The sequence below is a fragment of the Gossypium arboreum genome, chromosome 8 (genome assembly GCF_025698485.1).
Source record: "Gossypium arboreum isolate Shixiya-1 chromosome 8, ASM2569848v2, whole genome shotgun sequence".
In the NCBI taxonomy this organism is placed as follows: domain Eukaryota; kingdom Viridiplantae; phylum Streptophyta; class Magnoliopsida; order Malvales; family Malvaceae; genus Gossypium; species Gossypium arboreum.
The window spans coordinates 1,482,446-1,503,800 of NC_069077.1; the positions used below are offsets into that span (position 1 = coordinate 1,482,446).

The 21,355-nt window shown below is 26.8% G+C and overlaps 1 protein-coding gene across 2 annotated transcripts; it reads right to left on the reverse strand.

The window, feature by feature from the left end:
• Positions 1–15,200: 15,200 nt before the first annotated feature.
• LOC108467701 (uncharacterized) lies at positions 15,201–19,573 on the reverse strand. Of its 2 annotated transcripts, none has more exons than XM_017768435.2 (5): positions 19,437–19,573; positions 19,113–19,171; positions 17,606–17,791; positions 17,460–17,499; positions 15,201–15,492 (listed from the first exon to the last, which is right to left on the reverse strand). In XM_017768435.2, the coding sequence occupies exons 2-5, from the start codon at positions 19,113–19,115 to the stop codon at positions 15,410–15,412; spliced, it is 312 nt and encodes a 103-aa protein (XP_017623924.1). In that variant the 5' UTR covers positions 19,116–19,171; positions 19,437–19,573; the 3' UTR covers positions 15,201–15,409. The 2 variants fall into 2 exon arrangements, with proteins under 2 accessions (XP_017623924.1, XP_017623925.1); XM_017768436.2 differs by lacking the exon at positions 19,437–19,573 and adding an exon at positions 19,254–19,348.
• Between the last annotated feature and the right edge of the window lie 1,782 nt (positions 19,574–21,355).

Here is a 21,355-nt window from a genome sequence, read left to right on the forward strand (position 1 = left end):
TAGTTTTCGAGTCAATTGATTCAACCTTTTTATTTGGACAGTTTTATCAATTAGTTCACAATTTGTTTGATCTAGTTTTATTCCAGTAATGTAACGACCCAAAATCAGTAGGCACCAGAAAAGTGTGTTATCGGGCCTCCGTCTTAGTGAAATAAGTTCGAAAATAATTATTAAAAAGATATTTATGAGTCTAGTAGTGTATTTAATTAGGTTTTAATTAAGTAAATTTAGCTTAATTTAGAGTAATTAGTAAAAGGATTAAATTGAATAAAGGATGAAAGTTAAATTGTAGATTAAAAGAAAATGAAGAGGACCAAAATGGAAAATAGACCATTTAGTATAGTTGAGGAGGCAAACAAAGAAAAAAATCTAAAGATTTCTCTAGATTATTATTGAATTATAAATTATAAATTATTATTAACTATTATTATTAAATAATATTATATATATATATGTATATAAAACAAATGAAGAAAAGAATAAAAAGAAACAAAGAAGAATAAGAAACAGAGAGCATTCGAAAAACAGGGAAGAAAAGGAAAGAAAAGAAAAGAGAAAATTGAGATTTTGAAGCTTCAAACTTATTTGGTAAGCTAAATTTAGTCCTTTTCTCTTAATTTTGATATTTTAAAAGCTTTAGAACAAAGTTTTGATGAAATTAAGTTGATATTTTGAAAGTTATTAGATTTCTAAATATTGTTCATGTTGAATAAAAAGATGAATTAGGGGTTAAATTGATAGGAATTCAAGTTAGAAATGAAATAAGGATTGAATTGCAAAGTAAACTATAAGTTTTGTGTTTTAGGGACTAAATTGAGGAAAATTCGGAATTAAGAAAATATGTTGAAAATTTAATAGTTAAATTTGAGTTTAAATGAAATTTGAATAGGAATAAGGTGTGAATTGGTGTTATAAATTTGGTTATTAACATTTTACATCAAAACAGTTTTGGGAAGTAGCAATGGTCTGACTTTGAAAATTCACTAAAAATTGTATAAATTGAACTAGAGGATGAAAAAAATATGTAATTAAAACTTATTGAGTCTAGTTTCTTATAGTATAAATAGTGTAAGCAATGAATTGATGAATCAAGAGATATTTGAAATTTTGTAAGACTGGTTTGGGGTGATTTCGAGATGCCCTGTTTTAAATTTGGAAAATCATTAAAAATTGTACAAAAATTATTATGGAGTGTAATTTATATATGTGAACTCCTTAATGAATCTAGTTTCAAAATAAATAAACAAGAACCTTGTTCGAGTTCTGTACAATGAGATAATTTATTTTTAGTAGAGTGAGGTCAGAACTGTCAAATGAAATAACAGGGGAGTATTTAACGAATAAACTGTACTAAATGACTAGACCAAAAATTCTGAAAATTTTATGGTTAGAAGATATATGAGTCTAGTTTTAAGGAAAATTTACGGATATTAATTTGGAGTTTCGTAGCTCAAGATATAAATAATTTAGTAATAATGACTCAAGTAGACAGCTTAATGGTGAAATTATATATATACATTAAAAATGGTTAAATTTGCATGTTTAGGCCCATGAATTAAATTGAATCATGTTGTATTGATGATTATAAATTATTATTTTCGTAGCCAACAAAGAACCTGAAGCATCAGCATCGAAAGGAAAGGAGAAAGTCATCGAGGACTAAAACGGAGAATTACGTGTGTATTACTATAATTTGAATTTTAATTATTATTGATTGCTGAATTTTTATTGTTATGTATGGTAAGTAAGACTTGAGGTAAGTATGTGAAATTGATATGAATATTGAGTGAAAATGAAAGTGATGCAAATTGAATCAAATTGAATTGAATAAGTGAATTATGGAATATGTAATTATTTGAAAAGTGTATTGATTGAAAAATGATTGGTGATTTGAATTGTGAATTGAAAGTGATATAGGATTGAGAAAGTGAATTGAATACCCTATTAACTAGTCGGGCTGAGTCGGATATAGTTGGCATGCCATAGGATTGAAAGTGTTCAGGATACTTGACCTCGAGTCGATGAGACACTGGGTGTCACTATATTTCTTGGATAGATTCGATGAGGTACTGGGTACCAACTTTACTTGGCTAGGCCGATGAGACACTGGTGTCAATTATTACTTGAACTATCCGATGAGGCACTGGGTGCCATATTGGTGTGTTTGGTTGGATCCGTGTATCCGCCAAAGTCCGAAAGTTACGTTAATAGGGTGAAAAATTGAAATGTGAATTTGAGGCATTGAAATGAGAAGAATTACAATTGAAATTGGAATTGTGATAATAAGAGAAAAGTATGAAATGTATATTCATAAGTGATATAAATTTAAGTTTGAGAAAATACATTGATTTATGAATTAGTACATATGACATTAATTGTTAGGTATTTTAATATTTATGTTTTTACTTGTTGTTGATATGACTCGATTTATAGTAATACCATTGAGTATATCCATACTCAGACGGTTGTTTGTTTCCGCATGCAGTTAGTAGAAGTCAAGTGTCTCGGCTCAAGATCCAAAACAATCCCGACTCCAACACAAATTTGGTGATGTATATTTTCTTTTGGATAAAAGTGGCATGTACATAGGTGTTGTTTAGTCACTTGAATATGTATATTACTTTGGGTAGTGAAGGATGATTTATAAAATTTAGATGGTTAAATGAAATAGTAAGGAAAGTACATGATATTTTGATACATGAACATTAAGTTGTTAAATGAATGAAGTTTTAATCAATTTTGAATGATGCTATGATAGTTATTAAGTTAAAATTTTGTTAATGATATAAATAATAGTTATATGAATGTGAAATATTGGTGTTGGTTGGTTTGGTTTGAATTTGCAGGAGGTTTAGGTAAAAATAAGCAGAAATGTTGCCGAAATTTTTATAAAAAAAAAATTTTGGAATACTCGAACAAGTCCCGTTCTACTTTTAATATGTGTTTGAACTTCGAGAGTTCAAGATAGGGACTTAATTATTATATTATACCATAAAAGTTATATTAATTGTAAATTATTCGCAAGTTGTCTGATATGTCCGGTAATGTCTCATAACCTCGTTCCGGTAACGGTTTGGGGTTAAGAGGTGTTACAAGTAACACTAGTCATACATCAATATTGACAGTGTCCAAGTTCAATGACTAAAATGGATCTAATTATCAAGTTTAACAACCACAATAGAATAAGTATCAAAATAGACCTAGTTATCAATTTCATGAGTCACAAATTATATCATCCTTTGATTTTATCATTTTAAATATATATTTATTACTTATGAGACTTACTATATTTATCTGATAAAAAATTAGGTTAGATTACATCCCGTGTCACTAAATTATTAGTAAATCTACGTTTTTGGTCATTGACTATTCGAATTTTTTATTTAAGTCATTGAACTGTTAAAATCATTGTTGTATAGCGTACTCTATTCGCATTGCCTACACCAGTCGAAAGTGCTCCTTCCCATTTTATTCTATAGTTTATTTTTCATGAAACGACTTCAAATGTCACAAATTTGTGAACCAAAATCTAAATAATTCTCTTCCCTAATCTTTGACACTAATTGTCAAATCGGCTTGAATTTAAGTTATATTCTTCTACTCGTCAATGGATATTAATCCACCATACCGATTGTCGAAGTTGAATCATCACTTGAAACTCGCTATCCGAACTTTTAAAAAATTTTAACATTCTAATAACTTAAATAAAAACGTTCGAACGATTTAGTGGCTTAAATGAAAACTTTTAATAGTTTAATGACTTAAACAATAACTTTTAATAGTTTAACGACTACTTTGTAATTTTTAAAATTAAATAACAAAAATATAAACTTATTAATAATTTAGTAAAATTGTGGTAGGAGGTTATCCAAAAATTATTGTGTTAGAATATTTTTGTTAAATAAATTTTTTTCTTTAAACTATTAATTTTTTCATTAACTGGAAATTTTAAAATATATATTATATTACTTTAATTTTAAGTATCAAATTTTAATTATTTATTTAATAAATAATTTTTATATTTTATATTTCATATTTCATATCTAAAACTTTAGAAATAATATAATTATATAATCTAATTTAATATATTATAATTATACTAATAATATATTATTTACAAACTATTATGATAAAATTATTTACTATTAAGAAAATAATAAAATGAGAATTGAAGAACACTCGGTACTAATTTTTAGTATATCAAATTTTAATATCGTAGAAATGGTTTAATAATAATTAAAAAAATTCCTTTATTATACTATTTAGTTTATTAAAATAATTGATATATTTTAATTAGGTTTACAATTGTATTGTATTTATCGAGAAATTATTTTATGAATCATTCACATCACATCATTTATGGTCTCTTTTAATTATTTAATGACATTTCAACAAGTTTTTCATGTTATTGATAAATAATTTTAGTAATTTTTCATCCCGAATCTTAAACTTGAACCTAAACCCAAACCTTGAATTTGAAACTTGAGTTCAGGTTTAGAGTTTAAGATTTGAGGTTAAAGTTTGAGGGTAAAATTTTTTTAAAATTATATATCAATTACATGAAAAAAATTGCTAAAATATCGTTAAATAATTGGAAAAGGACCATGAATAATGTGGTGGGAATGGTGCATAAAATAATTTCTCGTATTTATTCTAGTGAAAACTAAAAAAAAAAAAAACGTTGTTAGTTTTGATTGTGAAAAAATATTTAATTATGTAATTATCCAAAAAGAAAGAAATATTTAATTATGGAAAAGTTGATATAAATTTTAATTTTTCCAAAACCAGGGAGAAATTTACAATACATCAAAATCACTACCAACAAAACAATTAAATTCATTGCCAATTAAAAACATTACTTTAAGTTGCAATCAAATAAACCAACTAATAACATTTAAATTGCATTAATATCTGTCACCTGAAATCAAAATCCTCTATAAATTTATGAAAACTTTGTTGTTTTATTGGGGAAAAAATAAAATTATTTTAATACCCCCATATGATTTGGACTTCGCACACCTATATATATTACATTAAAATGTGCTATAAGTCCCTGTATTATTTGATTATTTAAAATTTAGTCTTTATATTTTTATTTTCAGAAGTTTAGTCTCTTTAATTTCTAAATCTAAAATTTATGTCCAATTGTTAACACTGTTAAATTATTTTATTAAATTTAGGTTCATTACAACGTTATTTTTAGTTACATTACTATCAAATGAGTATTCTTTTATTTCAAAATGTCACACTAACAAATTTAACAAAAAAATACAATATTAATAATTGAGCCTGAATTTTGAAATTTGAAAATAAAGAGACTAAATTTTTAGAAATAAAAATATAGGAACTAAATTCTAAATTTTAAAAAATATAGAGACCTATAATATATTTTAATCTATATTCTATTACTCTATGCCATAGTTGACATTTTGGGTCATACTTTGACCTCAGTTATTTCAAATAATTTAATTAATTGAATATTTTTAAAAATATATTTAAAAACTAAATCATTCAAAGTTTTCATAATATATTTTTCAATTTTTGTTTATGATAAACTTTAAGAAATAAGTAAGTCAAAGTTGAAACATTTTGGATGCTAAAAGTCAAAATGTGAAAATTTTAGTGGGATGGAAGAATAAATTTTATTTAATTAGTAAAGAAAGTTTAAGTAAAACCTGAATTTTATTGTTAAGAGTTACATTTAATAAATTTAGATTTTATCATAAATTGGAAACTTTTTTGCATTAAAAAAGTTAAATATTCAATTAGTCCCTATAGTTGTACTTGATTTTTAGTTTAGTACTCAGAGTTGTAAAATTGAACTGATTATTTCAATCGGTTAAATTAAAAATTAATTAGTCTTGATAACTCATTAAAAAAATTAAAGATATGATAGGAACCAATAAAAATTGAGAATTGGAATGGAAAAAAAGTTTTTTAATATATATTTTATAGAAATGAGCGTTTCATTGTTTTTTTAATATAATTTTCCAAATTTTCTTATTTTTTATCCTTTCTTTAGTTTTTAAATTATTATTAATTTATATCTTTTATATTTTCAAAATGGTTGAATTGACCAGTTTAACCAATTGAATTGAAAACTAGAGGTTTAATCAATTGGATCTTTTGTTCCTTTTTTCAAATTTCATTGGTGCTAAATAGGGTTGTTTGAATCAGATAGGTCCATTCATTTAGACCAGTTGGACCAAAAATTGATAAGGGTACCTAATTCGGAGAAGGGTATTGAGATAGTTGATCGGTAATTGATACAAATTGATTGAATCAATTTTTTAATTTTTTAAATTTTTATGATTCTTTTAATAATTTATTTAATCGAACTAAATAAACCGATTGAATCGATAAACTAGTGGCATGATAGGTTAAGTTCTAAAACCCTTGGCGCTAAAGAATTTTGGCTTCTACTTTTATTTTGCACTAATTGTTAATCCTACTTCATCAACTAACAAATCAAATTGTGACACCAATGGCGAAACTAAGGGAGCTGGTAAATTTGCAAATTACCTCCAAGAATAATAATTTTATATTTTAATTCTTATTAAAAACAATAGAGTTGTAAGTTAATACGATGATAAAATTATATTTTAACTCCCGTAAAATATTTAACTTTGCTCCTCTCCTCACCTTAGAGAAAAAAATTCTCGACTTCACCCTTTTATGACACGTAAAAAACCCATCAAAAGCATATCATACTAAAAAGGAAAAAAATTGAGAAATTTTTAAAATGCAAAAATAAAAATAAAGAATAGTAAATATATTTGTGAAATTTTAAAAATTCTATAAAAATAAAAATCGAAGGTCCTAACTGTTAATTAAATAGACAAATTAACAAGTATAAAAATAAATAAATATATATATATATAAATATCAACAAATAAATAAAAAATCCATTATGATTAATTTGAATTATTTAAAATGTAAATTCGTTTGGTAAGGTAGCTAAGGGGGATGTGACATGATGTGTGGTTTCTCTCAAAGGGGATTCATCAATTAACTCAACTTGTCCTTTTTGTGTTCACTTTGTGAGGTGGATGTTAAGTCTTGTTCACTGGGTAGGTTCATTTTGGCTTTTAAGAATATTAATAATATCAATTGAAACCATTGTCATCATATTTAATGTTAATTTTTAATTAATTTTGTTGATGATGTCTTAATTCGATTAATATGGGTATTGTTTTCAACGCAAGAGGACGTGAGTTCAAACGCTTAAAGTGCATTTTCCTCCTATTTATAGATTTGGAAGAGATTATAGGTAGTTTTAGGCATTATGTAAAAAAAATTTTTGATCGAACTTATAATGAAATTATTGTAATTTCAATTTAAGAAAAAATTGTATATATGATGAAATTTGAATTTCAAATTTATTAGAAAATAAATATTTTAATGTTGAGATTCAAATTGTATTTACTATATATATAGAGGTTAGAAAATGGGATTGCTAGAAAATTAATGTATACATTGAAATCTAAATTCTAAATTTGCTTAAATGTGACCGCATAACTAAGTTAAATTTTGGATTTAAATATATTTTGATATAATGTTGCGGGTGGGGATTGGGGTGACAGGGTTTAAACGCGCATTAAATATATCTTTGATAAAAAATTTAATTATCGTTTCATACAAGTCAAGATAAATATTTACTTCGCATAATGATAAATTTAGTCATCAATGTTTAGTTCTTTTTATAATTTGACATTTTTTTTAGCTAAATTTAGCTATTAACATTTTAAAAATGTTTAAATCGTTTTTATTTATCGAAAATGTTGATTAAAACATTAATTTTTAACGATATTGACATGGTAAATCAAGTGATAGTTCATGTGTCCTTCATGTTGACATGTCACTATTTTTCTTACATGTCATGATAATAAATAGTTTAAAATTATAAAAATATTTTTAAAATAGGATTATAAAAATTCTAAAAACTTAACATGAAGTACATATGGATTACCATGTGAGCTATCGTATTTAAAAATTTAATATTTTAATCAATGTTTCCACTAAAAAAATATTAATTCGACTTTTTAAGTGTTCATTTTAAAAGGTTGAAGGTCAAAAGTAGTTCAAAAACAGAGTAAATGTCAAATTGACAAAAGATATACATGTTTAAGGCTAAATTTGTCATTATTCTTATTTGCTTTATAATGAAATTTTTGAAATAATTATGCATATAATTTTTTAAAGTTTTACTGGTACAATCAAGATATAAATACAAATACATATCCGAATAATTATAAAATAGAACAAAACAATTATAACACAAAAAGACTAAAAAGTGGATCAACTTGAACGAAAACTCAATCATGATAACACAATATGGGACTTAAAAGAGCCACACACATGATTTCATACGGTGAATCTTAAGCTTTTGTATTCAGATACCAAATGCCAACTATTTCAAGGCCTTTTAGTAGTAATTATTTATTTGGTATTTAAATGGATAAATTACCTTTTAGTCTCTTATAAATAATAGAATCAAAAGTTATAATGTGTTAAAATTATAATTTACCTCAAAAATGAAAAGAATTTTTATTTAGTCAATAAAAGAATTATGAAATTACAAGTTAATACAAGATAAAATTACATTTTATCTTATACAAAATTTATAATTTAATTCCGTCTCTAATAAAATTTCGACTTCACCCATCGATGAAGCTTTATAATAGCAAATATTTTTACTTTATGAATTTACTATAATCAATTTTATATTTTTAAGTATTCTTTTGAGAAATAATAATTTTAAAGCATGTTTATTTTAAATTAATTTAAAAGAATATAAAATTTAATTAAAAAGGCTAATTCAAATTTTCAATTTTATGCCCATTTTTAAAAATTTCCTAATTTAGACATATTTAATTATTTTTCTATATTTTCCTTATTCCTAGGAACAATTTTGTGTTACGGTGTTTACGTAACCACATAATAAGGCCGCCTGGACCCACCAATGTACAAATTGGTCAACAAAGAAAATAAAATTTTGACGTGGCAATTACTTATTGGCCCATGCATCACGTCCCAAGTCAAAGGTGGCGCAGCCTATTTTACGAACAAAATAAAAAGAAAGTCATAAAACTAACTAGCAATAAGAAATGTTAAAAACTCATTTAAATTGCAGTCAAATAATATCAATTAAATTAAAAATTAATAGTCGATTATGAACTATTCTCAAGGCATTGTTTTTTTTTTTTTCATTTAATTAGATAATTTAATTATATTCTATAATTAATTTTAAATAATATATTAAATATATTTTATAACTTTAATTTTCCGTACTTATTTTTCAATATTTAATTCTTCAGTTTATTAAACATAAACTAACTAACAAGAATAAATCTAGGAAAAAAATTCATAGATTTACATAAAATGAGACTCGAACTTGATACCTCAAAATTCTTGTATCGACCTCGTAATAACTTAAGAGTCAAGGATTTATTGGCATAAATTATAAGTTACATACATGAAATTGAAGGTTGATAAATTAACCCTTGATGATGAAACTGAAATAATGTAAAGTTTGATGATAAATGAAGTTAGGTGCAAAAGGCATACAATAATAAGTGGCCAAGACTTTGTGAAATAAAAGCCAAGCAAAATGGCTTGAGACTTGAGAGAAAAGGGACATTTACATATATGGACTTTCTTCACTTCATACTTTATTCTAATTGCATGAAAGTGTTTACCAATTGATTCATTTTGCTTCAAAAGAGTGCCCTTTTCCTTTATCATATTAATTAGGTGAGTTGAATTACATCATATTTGAGATTATGGTACTTTAAATTTAGATTGAGATTGCCTAACATGTTATGATTCGAAGTTAATTTCTAATATACAATAAAATAACGTATCGATCGGGTCATTTTGTCAACTTCACAATCAGCTTGGGCATTGAATACTAGCTCAAATGTTTTGTGGAATATATTTAAAATACATTGACTAAATCCAGGGACGAAGCTAGAAAATTGTTTTAGAGAGATCAAATATGAATCATAAATTTTTGGGGTCAATGTGTAAATTTATTATTATACTAACTTGTAATTTATTAAAATTTGAAGGGGTACAAAGTAATTTTATCGTTTTATGGGGAGGGGTAATATCACCACATGCCTTCATTTACGCCTTTGGCCAAATTTTATACACATGTATGCCTACTACATAAAAAACTTTGAATTTGATGTATTAAAAAGAAAAGAATGCATAGATTTTAAAAATTAGAACTTCTTTTAACATGTCATATCTAGTATATCTATTCCAGAGGTACTAACGTAATTAAAATTTGTTTCATGTTATACCCTAGTTTAGATATGAACCAATTTTTAATGCCCAAGCTAACAAGTAAAATGATAGAAGAATCTGATTGATAAGACACTGATTATTTGATGATTCAAATAAAACGTTTTAAAATAACTAAATTAGAATGCTAACCATAATTTAAGAGAGATAATTATGAATTCTGAAAACTTAATTTTCATGAACCGAAAAATAAACATGAAATATATGTTGAATTGAAAACGAAACTTAATATTTTGATATATTAGTCTTTCATTTGCCAAATGCATCATTTTGCCATTTCACTTTTTTTTTTCCTCTTTTATTGTTTGTGTTTTACTTTTTGACTTTTTAATCAATATTAAGTGCTTCCACAAATTATTGTAAGCAAAAGCTTTTACATTAATATCCATATATATACACATCAATATCCATTTGAAATTTATTATGATTTATTATTGATAATTTATACACATAATGTAAACAGGGGCACAATCATAAATTTTTAAGGACTGAAATTAAATTGTAAGTAAAAATATAATTTCATCATTTTGATAGCATATATTTTATAATTTTAAAGGATTAAATCAAAATTTTTTATTTTTAAGGGGACAAAGTGCAATTTTGCATTTACTAATTTAAAATTTTAAAAAAATTCAAAAAGCTTAAATAGAAAATTTTTCATTTTAGAGGGGCTGAGACCCTATCAACCCCCTAGTTATGCCCCTGAATGTATATTAATATAGGGTTTAAGATTTAATTGAATATGATTCACTTGAGATTATAAAAGCTCGAATTCAAGTTGGATTTGTAATTTGAGATCTAAAGTTTTATTTAAGTTGGATTGAATTTTATAAGATTCAAATAAAAATCGAGACATTCAAAATTATTTGATTAAGTTCGATTAAAATTGTTTACATAATAAGAATAAATTCGGATTTTATACTTAAATCGAATTTGAATATAAACAAAACATATTCAATACTAGATAAAATTTACAATATATAGGTATATATATATATATTAAAAGTAATTAATTTATGTTTAAAAATAAGAGACAATATTATTAAAAAAGACAATATCGAATCTTAAAATTATTAATTTTCAAAAATCGTAAAATAATTGTAGAAATTACAAAATTTTAACCTTACAATTAAAATAATAACGTATTAAAATATTGTACACTTATCAAAATAAATATATTATATCTCTACTTTATTTAACCGATAAATCCAATTCGATTTTTCTTTTGGTTCAATCAATCCAATCCAATCTTTTAATCATGGTACAAACCATATATTATGATTTATTGCACATGGAATGAGTCCCTTTCCTCCATTGACGACGGCCTTTTTTTAGTTTTACAATATGTATGTGTGTGTATACATATGTTTGACCACTGCTTTCGGCTGCAACTTCAATGAAAAAGTAACCCATTATTTGAATCTTACAGCTATTTTGCTTGGTCCTAGCCCTTGCTTTTGTTAATAATTTAAGGCCTCTCAATTATATATATATTTTTTTCCTTTTTATCATTTAATTATAAAAAGTTATAAAATAATTATATATTTATTTATTTTTATTTTTTAATCACCTGACTATTTTAAATTTTTGGATATTTTCGTTTTACGTTAATCAACTAGTGAAAAAAAGACAAAATTAAATAATTAAGTGATCATTTTGTAATTTTTCGAATTGAGCGATCAAAAAAGAAAAAATATAATTGAATTATGTTTACTTGAATTTTCTTATAATCATCACTATGTTGGTGGGTGTACTGTTTTTTATTACCGAAATTGATATGTATATCAATTTATTTCGATGTAACATTTTGTATTGATCAATATTTTAAAATAAACATTCAATATCGTTTACAAATACAAAATAAACGAGATTAAATAATTTTTAAATATAAAATATTAATCAATTATATAAAACAATCATCAATAAGCTTCTAAAATAAAATTTTATTATTAAGTAAATTCGAAATAAATAAGGAAAAAAATATCTTCTCGCACTCAGAAAAACATAAAAACATTCCGTTCAATATTACTCATACATTAATCGATGCATAAAGTTTCAGCCGGTGTGATTGAAATTGAGTGGAATGAACCGGTGCAACCGATATAGACCGAAGTTTTCATGATGCGGAATAGAGAATCAATTACTCCAATTTTCTATCAGGACGTTGCATATCAACCAATACAGTCGGAACTGATACAAAACCGGCTACATCAGCTAATCCGACCCATGTCAACCTTACATTTTTCAATATTTATTTTAAATTTATATCTTATTTTATTCATACCATGTTCAATATAATCGAATTTGCATGTGATGTCCAATATTATCATGCTCTTGTTTATTTAATCTAGGGTTCAATAAAATAAATGTTTGGAAATATTTTTATTTTGACAACCAGGCTTTATGCTTCCTTTTTAATATGCTGATTTTAGTTAGCTTATTTTACTTCCATAATTATTTATTTATTTCATGGGTGTTTATTAATTATATGATATTGAATTTCTTTTAATTATAATGTTTGGTGGCATTTAAACTCATCCATATTATTTTAAATATTTTTGAAATATATATATTATTTTAATTTGATATTAAATAAATTTTATATTTTTATTTATTAAATTTTACATATTAATATCTTTTAATGTTTACATTATAGTTATATACCAATATAAATTTAATTTTTATGTATCATAAATTAAATAATCTAATATATTACAAACTTTGAAGATGAATCGGATTTGGGTCTTAAATGTTTGAGCCCGAAATCAATTTATATTTTAATTAAACTTAATTTTTTTACCTAACCTTCCCAAGTTTTTATCGAACCTTTAAACATGGGCGACAGTAAGAGGGCCTAACAAAGGATCGACCCCATAAAATGGTAAACTTATTTTTTGACCCTTTAAAATTTATAAAGTTTTAAGTAAGATTATACTTTAACCTTAAAAATAATAAATTTTTGATTTAATCTTCTTATTAAAATAATAAAATTACATTTTAACTCTTATAAAATTATACAATTTAATTCTCGACCGGAACATTCCATAATAAGCAAGCAAACTCTGTTATATTTTTTTTTATGTATTGTCCCATGAAAAGTCCCATGGCATGTAGAAGACCCATCTTTTGTTTATGCAATGAATCTCATCACAATTATTGGTTCTAAAACATTCAATATATATAGACATATATTATTTTTTGGTCCGAAATTTGACCTATGGTCATTACTTATCATTAAGATTTGAGGCACAAATTATTGGGAAAAATTTCCAATTTTTATTTATGCATGTGATTACAACTTGTCTCCTTCTATGACATGTAACTTTCATTGGCTTTTTCTTCCATTTGTTACATTTTTTTAGGTAATAATATGGTATATGTGTACAATTCTCATTAATAGTTTTCTATACAAAACATAACCAATTTTAACCATAGTCGGTGAATATAATAATTTATCTTATTATTGCTTGTTTTTGGAGGATAATTTATATACGTTTTTTTAGAAAAATATAGTATAAAAATAAAAGTGTATTTTAAATCCAATGTGATAGCCTAATAGTCAAGGTATTCACCGCCCCAAGTGTGGCTTGAGTTCAAGTCGTGTTAGTTATTCGGATTTTGCCCTATTATTGTAATTCATTAAAAAAAATAAAAGTGCATTTTGAAAATTTAAACTACATTTTGACAGTGTGCCATTTTTTAAGGGTGGTTTTTTGTTATTATTAGGATGAGGCTATGAATACAATTATATTAGAAGTGATAAATTAAAAGATTGTGTTGCGTTTTTTTATGAGTTATAGTTCGGTTGGCATAAGCATCATTGTTAGAGTAGGAGGACATAAATTCAAACCCGTTGAAGCATGTTTATCCTTGTATTTAAGGGTAGGGAGTGTTATAGGTAGTTCTAAGCTCATTGTATAAAAAATTACTTCTTGTTTTTTTTTCCCGGAAGTTTTTGGAATCAGATAGGCGATCAAATTGATCAAGTCAATGGTTCTCGATTCGTCCTGTTTAAATCAAATAAATTATTAAAAGTTTTATATTTTTCAAAAAATTATAAAATAGCTTGGTTCTATTAGTCTGTACTGGTTTGTAGATTAATTGATTTTTTGCCATGTTTCAAATCTATGTATCAACTAATTTCTGATTAAATCGATCCAACTGGCAGATTCAATTTTGAAAACAGATTATGTTTGGTTTGTGTTTATTTTGAATTTAGATCATCTTGAATTAAGATATTTTTGAACTAACTTCGAATTTAAACTCAGAATAAGCTTGGATATAGGCAAAAAGCTATTATAGAATTCATTTATTCACATTTGATAAAAATAAATAAATATATTTATGTTAAATACGTACTTAAATCTATCAACCCGAGATAAATAATTACAAAAATTTTAAGGATGATTGAAAATGAGGATAAATATTAAAATTGTACATATCTTTAATTCAATGTATGATTTTATACACGAAATTTTAATTTGATTCAATTTTCAGAAATCACTAATAACATTATCAAATTAGCACCATTTTTATGTAGATATATTGTATACACAAACTATTATATTAATCCAATATGCAAATAAATATATGTATTCATTTATTTAACTGTGTATAATCAAATCAAAATCAAACTACAATTCAAATTCTATATATATAATTGCATCCAATCAAAATTCATATATCAAATTGCACATTAAACCAAAATTTATGGATAAATATATCCCCATGAAAATGGCAAATGGAAATTTCTAAGTTCATTTTGCAAATTCTAAAATATTTAAAGGCTATGTATGTAATTCACTAAACTTTCAAGAAAAAAAAATTATCCCTCAAAAAGTAAAATAAAGATTTTAATTAGATATTATATAATGAGATCTCACCAACAAGAATGCCAATTCAACATTATTTACCATAAAACTTCCTATCTTCACAGTTGATTTTAAGAGTTAATACATGAAATTACCGTTTGTTAAAACAGTTCCATGGCACAACAGATGATGGGAACATCGAAAATATCGGGCTTACCATACATCTGCGTCGCTGAATCTCCTTCTCCGTGTTCATCAGCTTTAACCTCTTCTAGAATCCGTTTGTGGTTTCACCAATTTCCACTATCTGTGTCACGAGATTGGTAGAAATCATTCGGTTTTACTATGTTGACATCCTCGAACTCGTTGTCATCTGCATGCAGGAAAAAACCGAAGCTTATAAAAATGCTGATTGAACTAAGGTGAGATGCATGAACTATATGGTAAGACCGGATGTTGCAATAGACGATATACTTCTTATTCCTCAATTCTCATTGCATGATGTACGATGCCAGAAAGATGCAACTTCATACTTTCTGGCTAAACAATAAGTAAGGCATGAGTTAACAACTACCAATACGCTCATTTCAAGACTACAATAATAGAATCCATCTCCAAACTGAGAGATCAAGTTTGCCAAGACTTGACAGTTGATAATATGAAATGCATTGCAATATAGAGCTAGTTAGACTGATGAAGAGAGAAACATATATTCAACTGCAGCAGCAATGATCGTCGGAGTTGGCATTTTTCCACTTCGAATATAGGCTTAGGTATATAAGATATCGTAATGGACAACCTAAATCTTAGTTTCGGCACAGACATGAAGATGCAGCCTAAAAGATATAAAAACACATTAAGACGGAGAAGTTGAAGAGATAGAGAAAGAGAACAAAATGCAAGAAAGTTGCCCGAGCCATTTCATGCATGCAGAAGCAAGCATGCCAAAACAATGCATCTAAAGGAATAAAAGGCGGTACTCAACCGACTTTTTAAAAACTTAACACAACTTTTCAGGAAGGCTAGATACGACTTCTGGAAGATTCCAGAAAAATTAAGTTCCACTTCGTTCATGATTTTGACAATTTAAATGGAGAAGAGACATCCCAACTTAACCATTGTTATGTACTAAGAGAGGCAATAGTTTAAAGGGGACCTCGAGAGAGTTAAAGGGGAAAGTCACGTCATCACCACTGAATGGCTTTTCCATAAAGCGCCAAAGAGGAACTTGAGAGAGTCAAAGGAGGTGTTGTCAATGCCATGCCAGTCACAGTTGAGCCACTTCCAAAGAGGAATCATACACAAGGTTCAAAGATCTTGTGCAGTGGAGCAGACAGGTAAACAAAGTAGGGAAGCGAGTTCAATATCTTGAAGGGAGGCGTGTTGAAAGCCGGCTGTGATTAACAAAAAAACTTGACATGAAAAGTATTCAACATTGGAGGCACATGAAGAACCTGGGCTGTTTAAGATGAACAAAGGGAGGGCATGGGCGTGCTGCTTGTGAAGGGAACACGGCACCAAACAAAAGAAAGTGAGGAAGGGAGGGAGAAAGAAAGCCTACCAGGCTCTAGATAGTTCTACTCATGGAGAGCACAGAGAAGACCATCACCAAGGGAGGAGAAAAGGGACAAAGGCAGCGGTGGCCACCATTCACAAATCAATGACTCTATCTCTAGCAGCTGAAGTTTTAGAGAGGGAAAAGAGGAAAAAAAAACCCTAGTCATAGGCGCTAAGCCATTACTTTGTATCCAAATGAGCCCTTCATCTTTAACTTGTACTTAAAGAAACCAACAACCTTTACTTTATACCTAAATAAACTCTTAAATCAATATTTCATTTGAAATAAAGGCTTATTTAGGTACCACTCAAAAGAAAAGGGTTTATTTGGGTATAATAAGAGTATAAGGGCTTATTCAAGAGAAGTGAAATAATTTAGAGGCCGTTTTACACATTCATCTAAGACACAAAACGTGCATGGCTTATAGCAAATAAGAGCACTATCCTATGCAATTTATTGAATGTTTGCAAGTATTCCAGTGATAATAAAAGCTTCTTCACTTGTTTTATAACACAGTAAATGAAACAAAGTCATCTCTAACCTACCAAATGAAACACAGAAAATAGTATTTCCTCATAAACGTGAGGCAACCCATCTTCAAAGACTCAAGTTAGAAAGTATATATATTATAGCTTCCCTTGTGGCAGGAAAAAATTCTTCTACTTTTGATCCAAATCACTTAAGCTAACAAATAAGAATAACAGGAAATGGATGATATGCAATAAGAAACATTTCAAGGAAATGAAAGCTGCAAAAGAAGAAAACTAATAAAAAGAAACAACCTTTTCTCAAGGTCAGTGCAACAACAGCATCATTTTCAACCTGAAATTAGAGTGTCATACGGAAAAAAAATCAGTGGTAAGATATCAAAATGCAGCCAGAAAGATTTTTCAGCATAGGACGAGGGAAAAGAGAATGTAACTTATACCTTCTGATCTGCCAAAGTTTTTGAATCCTCTAATATATCCCCAGTATTCATAAGGATCAAACGCTGATCATTAACAGGTTGATCAATGAGGGTATGCAACTTTTGCTTAATGTCTAGGGTAGTTTCAGTTGGATCACACTGGATAAAGTATGTTGTCTTGCTACGCTTCACACGGATGTACATAGCCTATAAAAGTTGTAGCAATCAATCCAAAGTTCAAAGGCTATACTTGAATATAACAGAAAAATGCTTCAAGTTGCTTATTAAATAGAAAAATATGCTCAATAGGAATAACTATTGACAACATATTCAATGTCTTCCACACATAAAACATTGGCCTGAGAAAAAAAACTATACTTGACTATTTTGCTTTTATGACTCATTTGATTGTATTACACTTACTGCTACAGTCCTTGCATAGAAGAACTGTTAGAGTTCCTCAGCGCTGATTCTTTTAACTAGAAATGATGGAATTGGTTATTCAATGCATAAAAGAGCAGTTGTGGAAGTTTTCAAACAAATCTATTTTGATTCAAAGGTTTTCAACAACACAAATAAATCCTTTATCTAATGATCTGATCATTATGTTCACAAGACAGTCCAGCTCACGACACTTTTCAGTAGTCACTACCAACCACAAGAAAGCTGCTGTTGGATATATTCACTGTTTGACAAGATGATAAATGTTAATTGCTATTTGAACAAGCCAAAATCAACCACAAGGATTCAAGCAAACAATCCTGAATTTTAGTAAATCCCACACTCCAACTAGACAGAGAATTTTCAGATAAAAAACCAGCCAGATTGGAACTACATCTTTCTTTGTAAGTAACACCTGAACAAGTGAATAAACATTGGGACTAGCCTGTGTAGTCTAGGAACATTTGGTCTCTGCCTAATGAGGTGTAACAAAACCAGTTTTTAACTATGTTTATCCAACTCTTCATTTTTCTTTTAAGTACCTATGTCCAAAACATCTACAAATATTGATATGAGATATAGAATCCTCCAATTACACGGAAAAACATAAGAAAAAAGTTAACCTACTCGTGTCGAACACATTCCAATATCCAACACTCGCATCTGAATTCGAGTGACATAAGTTTTTAACTTTTTAAAATTTAAGCACAAAGTTATGTTCTCAGTTCCATTCACCACTACGAAGTCCCCCACAGGTCGAGCCTTTCGCCTATTTCACTCTCCTTCAACTAGACCTTGAAGTCATCAATCATCAAATACTGCAACTAAAACTAATTTAGATCTACAAATTGTTTTCATTTTCTCATAGCACTTTCATCCTTTTAATAATAATTTACGGTAACTATAAGCTATCAAGTCCATCACAATTCATCCAATTCCACCAACTGCAGCTATATCTCAAATCCTTTATGCTCAACCAGGCTAAATCACTAAGAAATTAGGAAAAAAATTGCCACTAAATTTACATTAAAATGCACCAGCACATGAACTAAAACGAGAGAAAGAGAGAGAGAGATCATCGGCGTACCATTTTTCTCCCTTCAAATTTTGAAGTTAACTCCCAGCTTCCGGTTATTTAAAAGAAATCTGCAAAAAAAAAGGAGGTTAATTTCAACTGTAAACTAACAAAAAATAAATAGTAACAAAATCCAGAAACTTCATATATTGCCTTTTATAAAAGAAGATGATAAGAAAAAAAAAATGAAAAAAAAACATTTGCAGATCGGAGCAATCGAAATAAAATCCAAGTGATGAATAGCGTTTTAAATAAATTTAAAGAATAAACTTAAGGGGGAACGAATCAAATTAGGGCAAATAATTAAATATAAAAGAGATAAAAAGGAAATCAAACCTTCAAAAATTACAAGCCCCTCTGTTAAAGAAATTTGATGCTCTATTTACATATTTATTCTATTTTCTTTTTCAGTTTTTCTTTTTCGTTTTTTTCTTTTTTTATCGATCTGAATCGAGGGTGTAATGTTACTACACTAGGACTCTACTGTTTATTTTTTTATTTATTTAATATATCTACGAGTGTAAATGAGATATTAGTGTTTGTAAATTATTCAAGTTTAATTTGAAAAAAAATATCAAATTTGATTTGATAATTATTGAGCTCGAGCAATTTAGCTGAATTTGAGCTTAATTATAGCGAGTTAAACTATATATTATTAAATTAACAATATTACTTTTAATATATATTATTAACCGTAAACTTAATTACCAAGGCGAGCTCAAGCTTGATAAATTAGATTAATTGAGCTTGAACTTTAGTAGCTTGATTTTATCTCGAGTCAAGCTCGAGCTTAAAAATAGATACTCAATTGAACTGGAGTCGAATATTAAATTCTAAATTTTGAGATACACTTGAACTTAAAAGTATTCGGACTTAGCTCGATTCAATTACATTCCTATATATATTTAAACACTTATTTGCATTTGCGATGAATTTTTTTAATTTCACATTTAAATTTGATAGGCTAACACATGTTTCGTTTATTTATTTATTTTAAGTATTAATTAGTACTTAGTGGTGTAATGATTAAAACTGCTTAACAAACAACTTATTCACCTCGATAAGATAACTCGATTTGGATTGAGCTTGGACAAGAGTTTTTGTCTTTAAATTAACTCAGATTTTGATTTAAATAATAAAAAACATATGTTTAGATTTAATTTAAATTTAATTACAAAAATATACTTTTTATTAATATTTTGAACAATGAAATAACTTTTTGAGTTAGGCGGCTTGAAAGATTTTTGTAACTAAGCCTTGATTCAATCAACGAACAACTTTATTCTTAATCATGCATTGTCAGTGTAGTAAATAATTATTTATGTCTTAATTACTATTGAATTATTCATTTTTTTATAACAACATGTATTATCATCTGTTTCACGATTTGAGCATAGTATTTTTCAAGTCGAGATAGTATTCTGGTAAAGTCCTCCCAACAACGTCGACTTCAGGATTTGAACTTTATGCACATATTTGGGGAAAAATCCATTTTCACTTTCACTTCTTCCAACGACTTATTGAGAAATTGTCCATGTAAGTTTTTGTTTCGAGACAATAATCACCTAATCAAATTATTGATTTTTTTTAAATTTAAAAACAATATAAATAAATTTTTTATACAATCTTGACTGTTATTTGTAACAACCCTTAAAACCTTAAATTAAAGAATAATATGTGTTTGAACGTGCTTAAATTTATGTCATCTTTAATTATTTTAATAGCAACAAATAAGCGAGCTAAAACTCAATCTACATACTGTAAAAATAATTTTAAATATTTTCATTTATAATCATATACATGTAACGTTTATAAAATAAATTTTCATGAAATGCTTCAAATTTTAAGTAATTTAAATAATTAAATTTGATTTTTTTATGTAAAGATAAATATTATTATTTTATATTTTAACAGCGGAATAAAAATTGTGCAAACAATATTATAATATTATAGTAGTTTCAAATTTATATATTATTTAAAAATTAAGAGAAATTAACATTATTAATAATAAGTAACAATAATTAAAAATTAAACACTTAAATATATAACACATGTAAGAACTAGTTATATTAAGAAATAAAATTAAAGGGTCTTTGCAAAATTTCAATGCAATAAATACATGTAAGACCTATTTATGAATTGTACATCATTAGATGTCTAAGCAAGCAAAATAGGTCTTAAATGTAATTATTGCAAATTTTCAAATACAATAATTACAAAAGTCTTATGTTTCGACTTTGAAGAAAGGCTAGGGG

Bases quoted from the DNA above. Each gene is read 5' to 3' on its own strand.
- LOC108467701 (XM_017768435.2), bottom strand. The intron at 17,500-17,605 runs GTATAAGTTACA...CTCTAATTTCAG, and splicing joins AAACTTTGGCAGATCAGAAG to GTTGAAAATGATGCTGTTGT. The intron at 15,493-17,459 runs GTTGTTTCTTTT...TCCTGCATGCAG, and splicing joins TGCACTGACCTTGAGAAAAG to ATGACAACGAGTTCGAGGAT.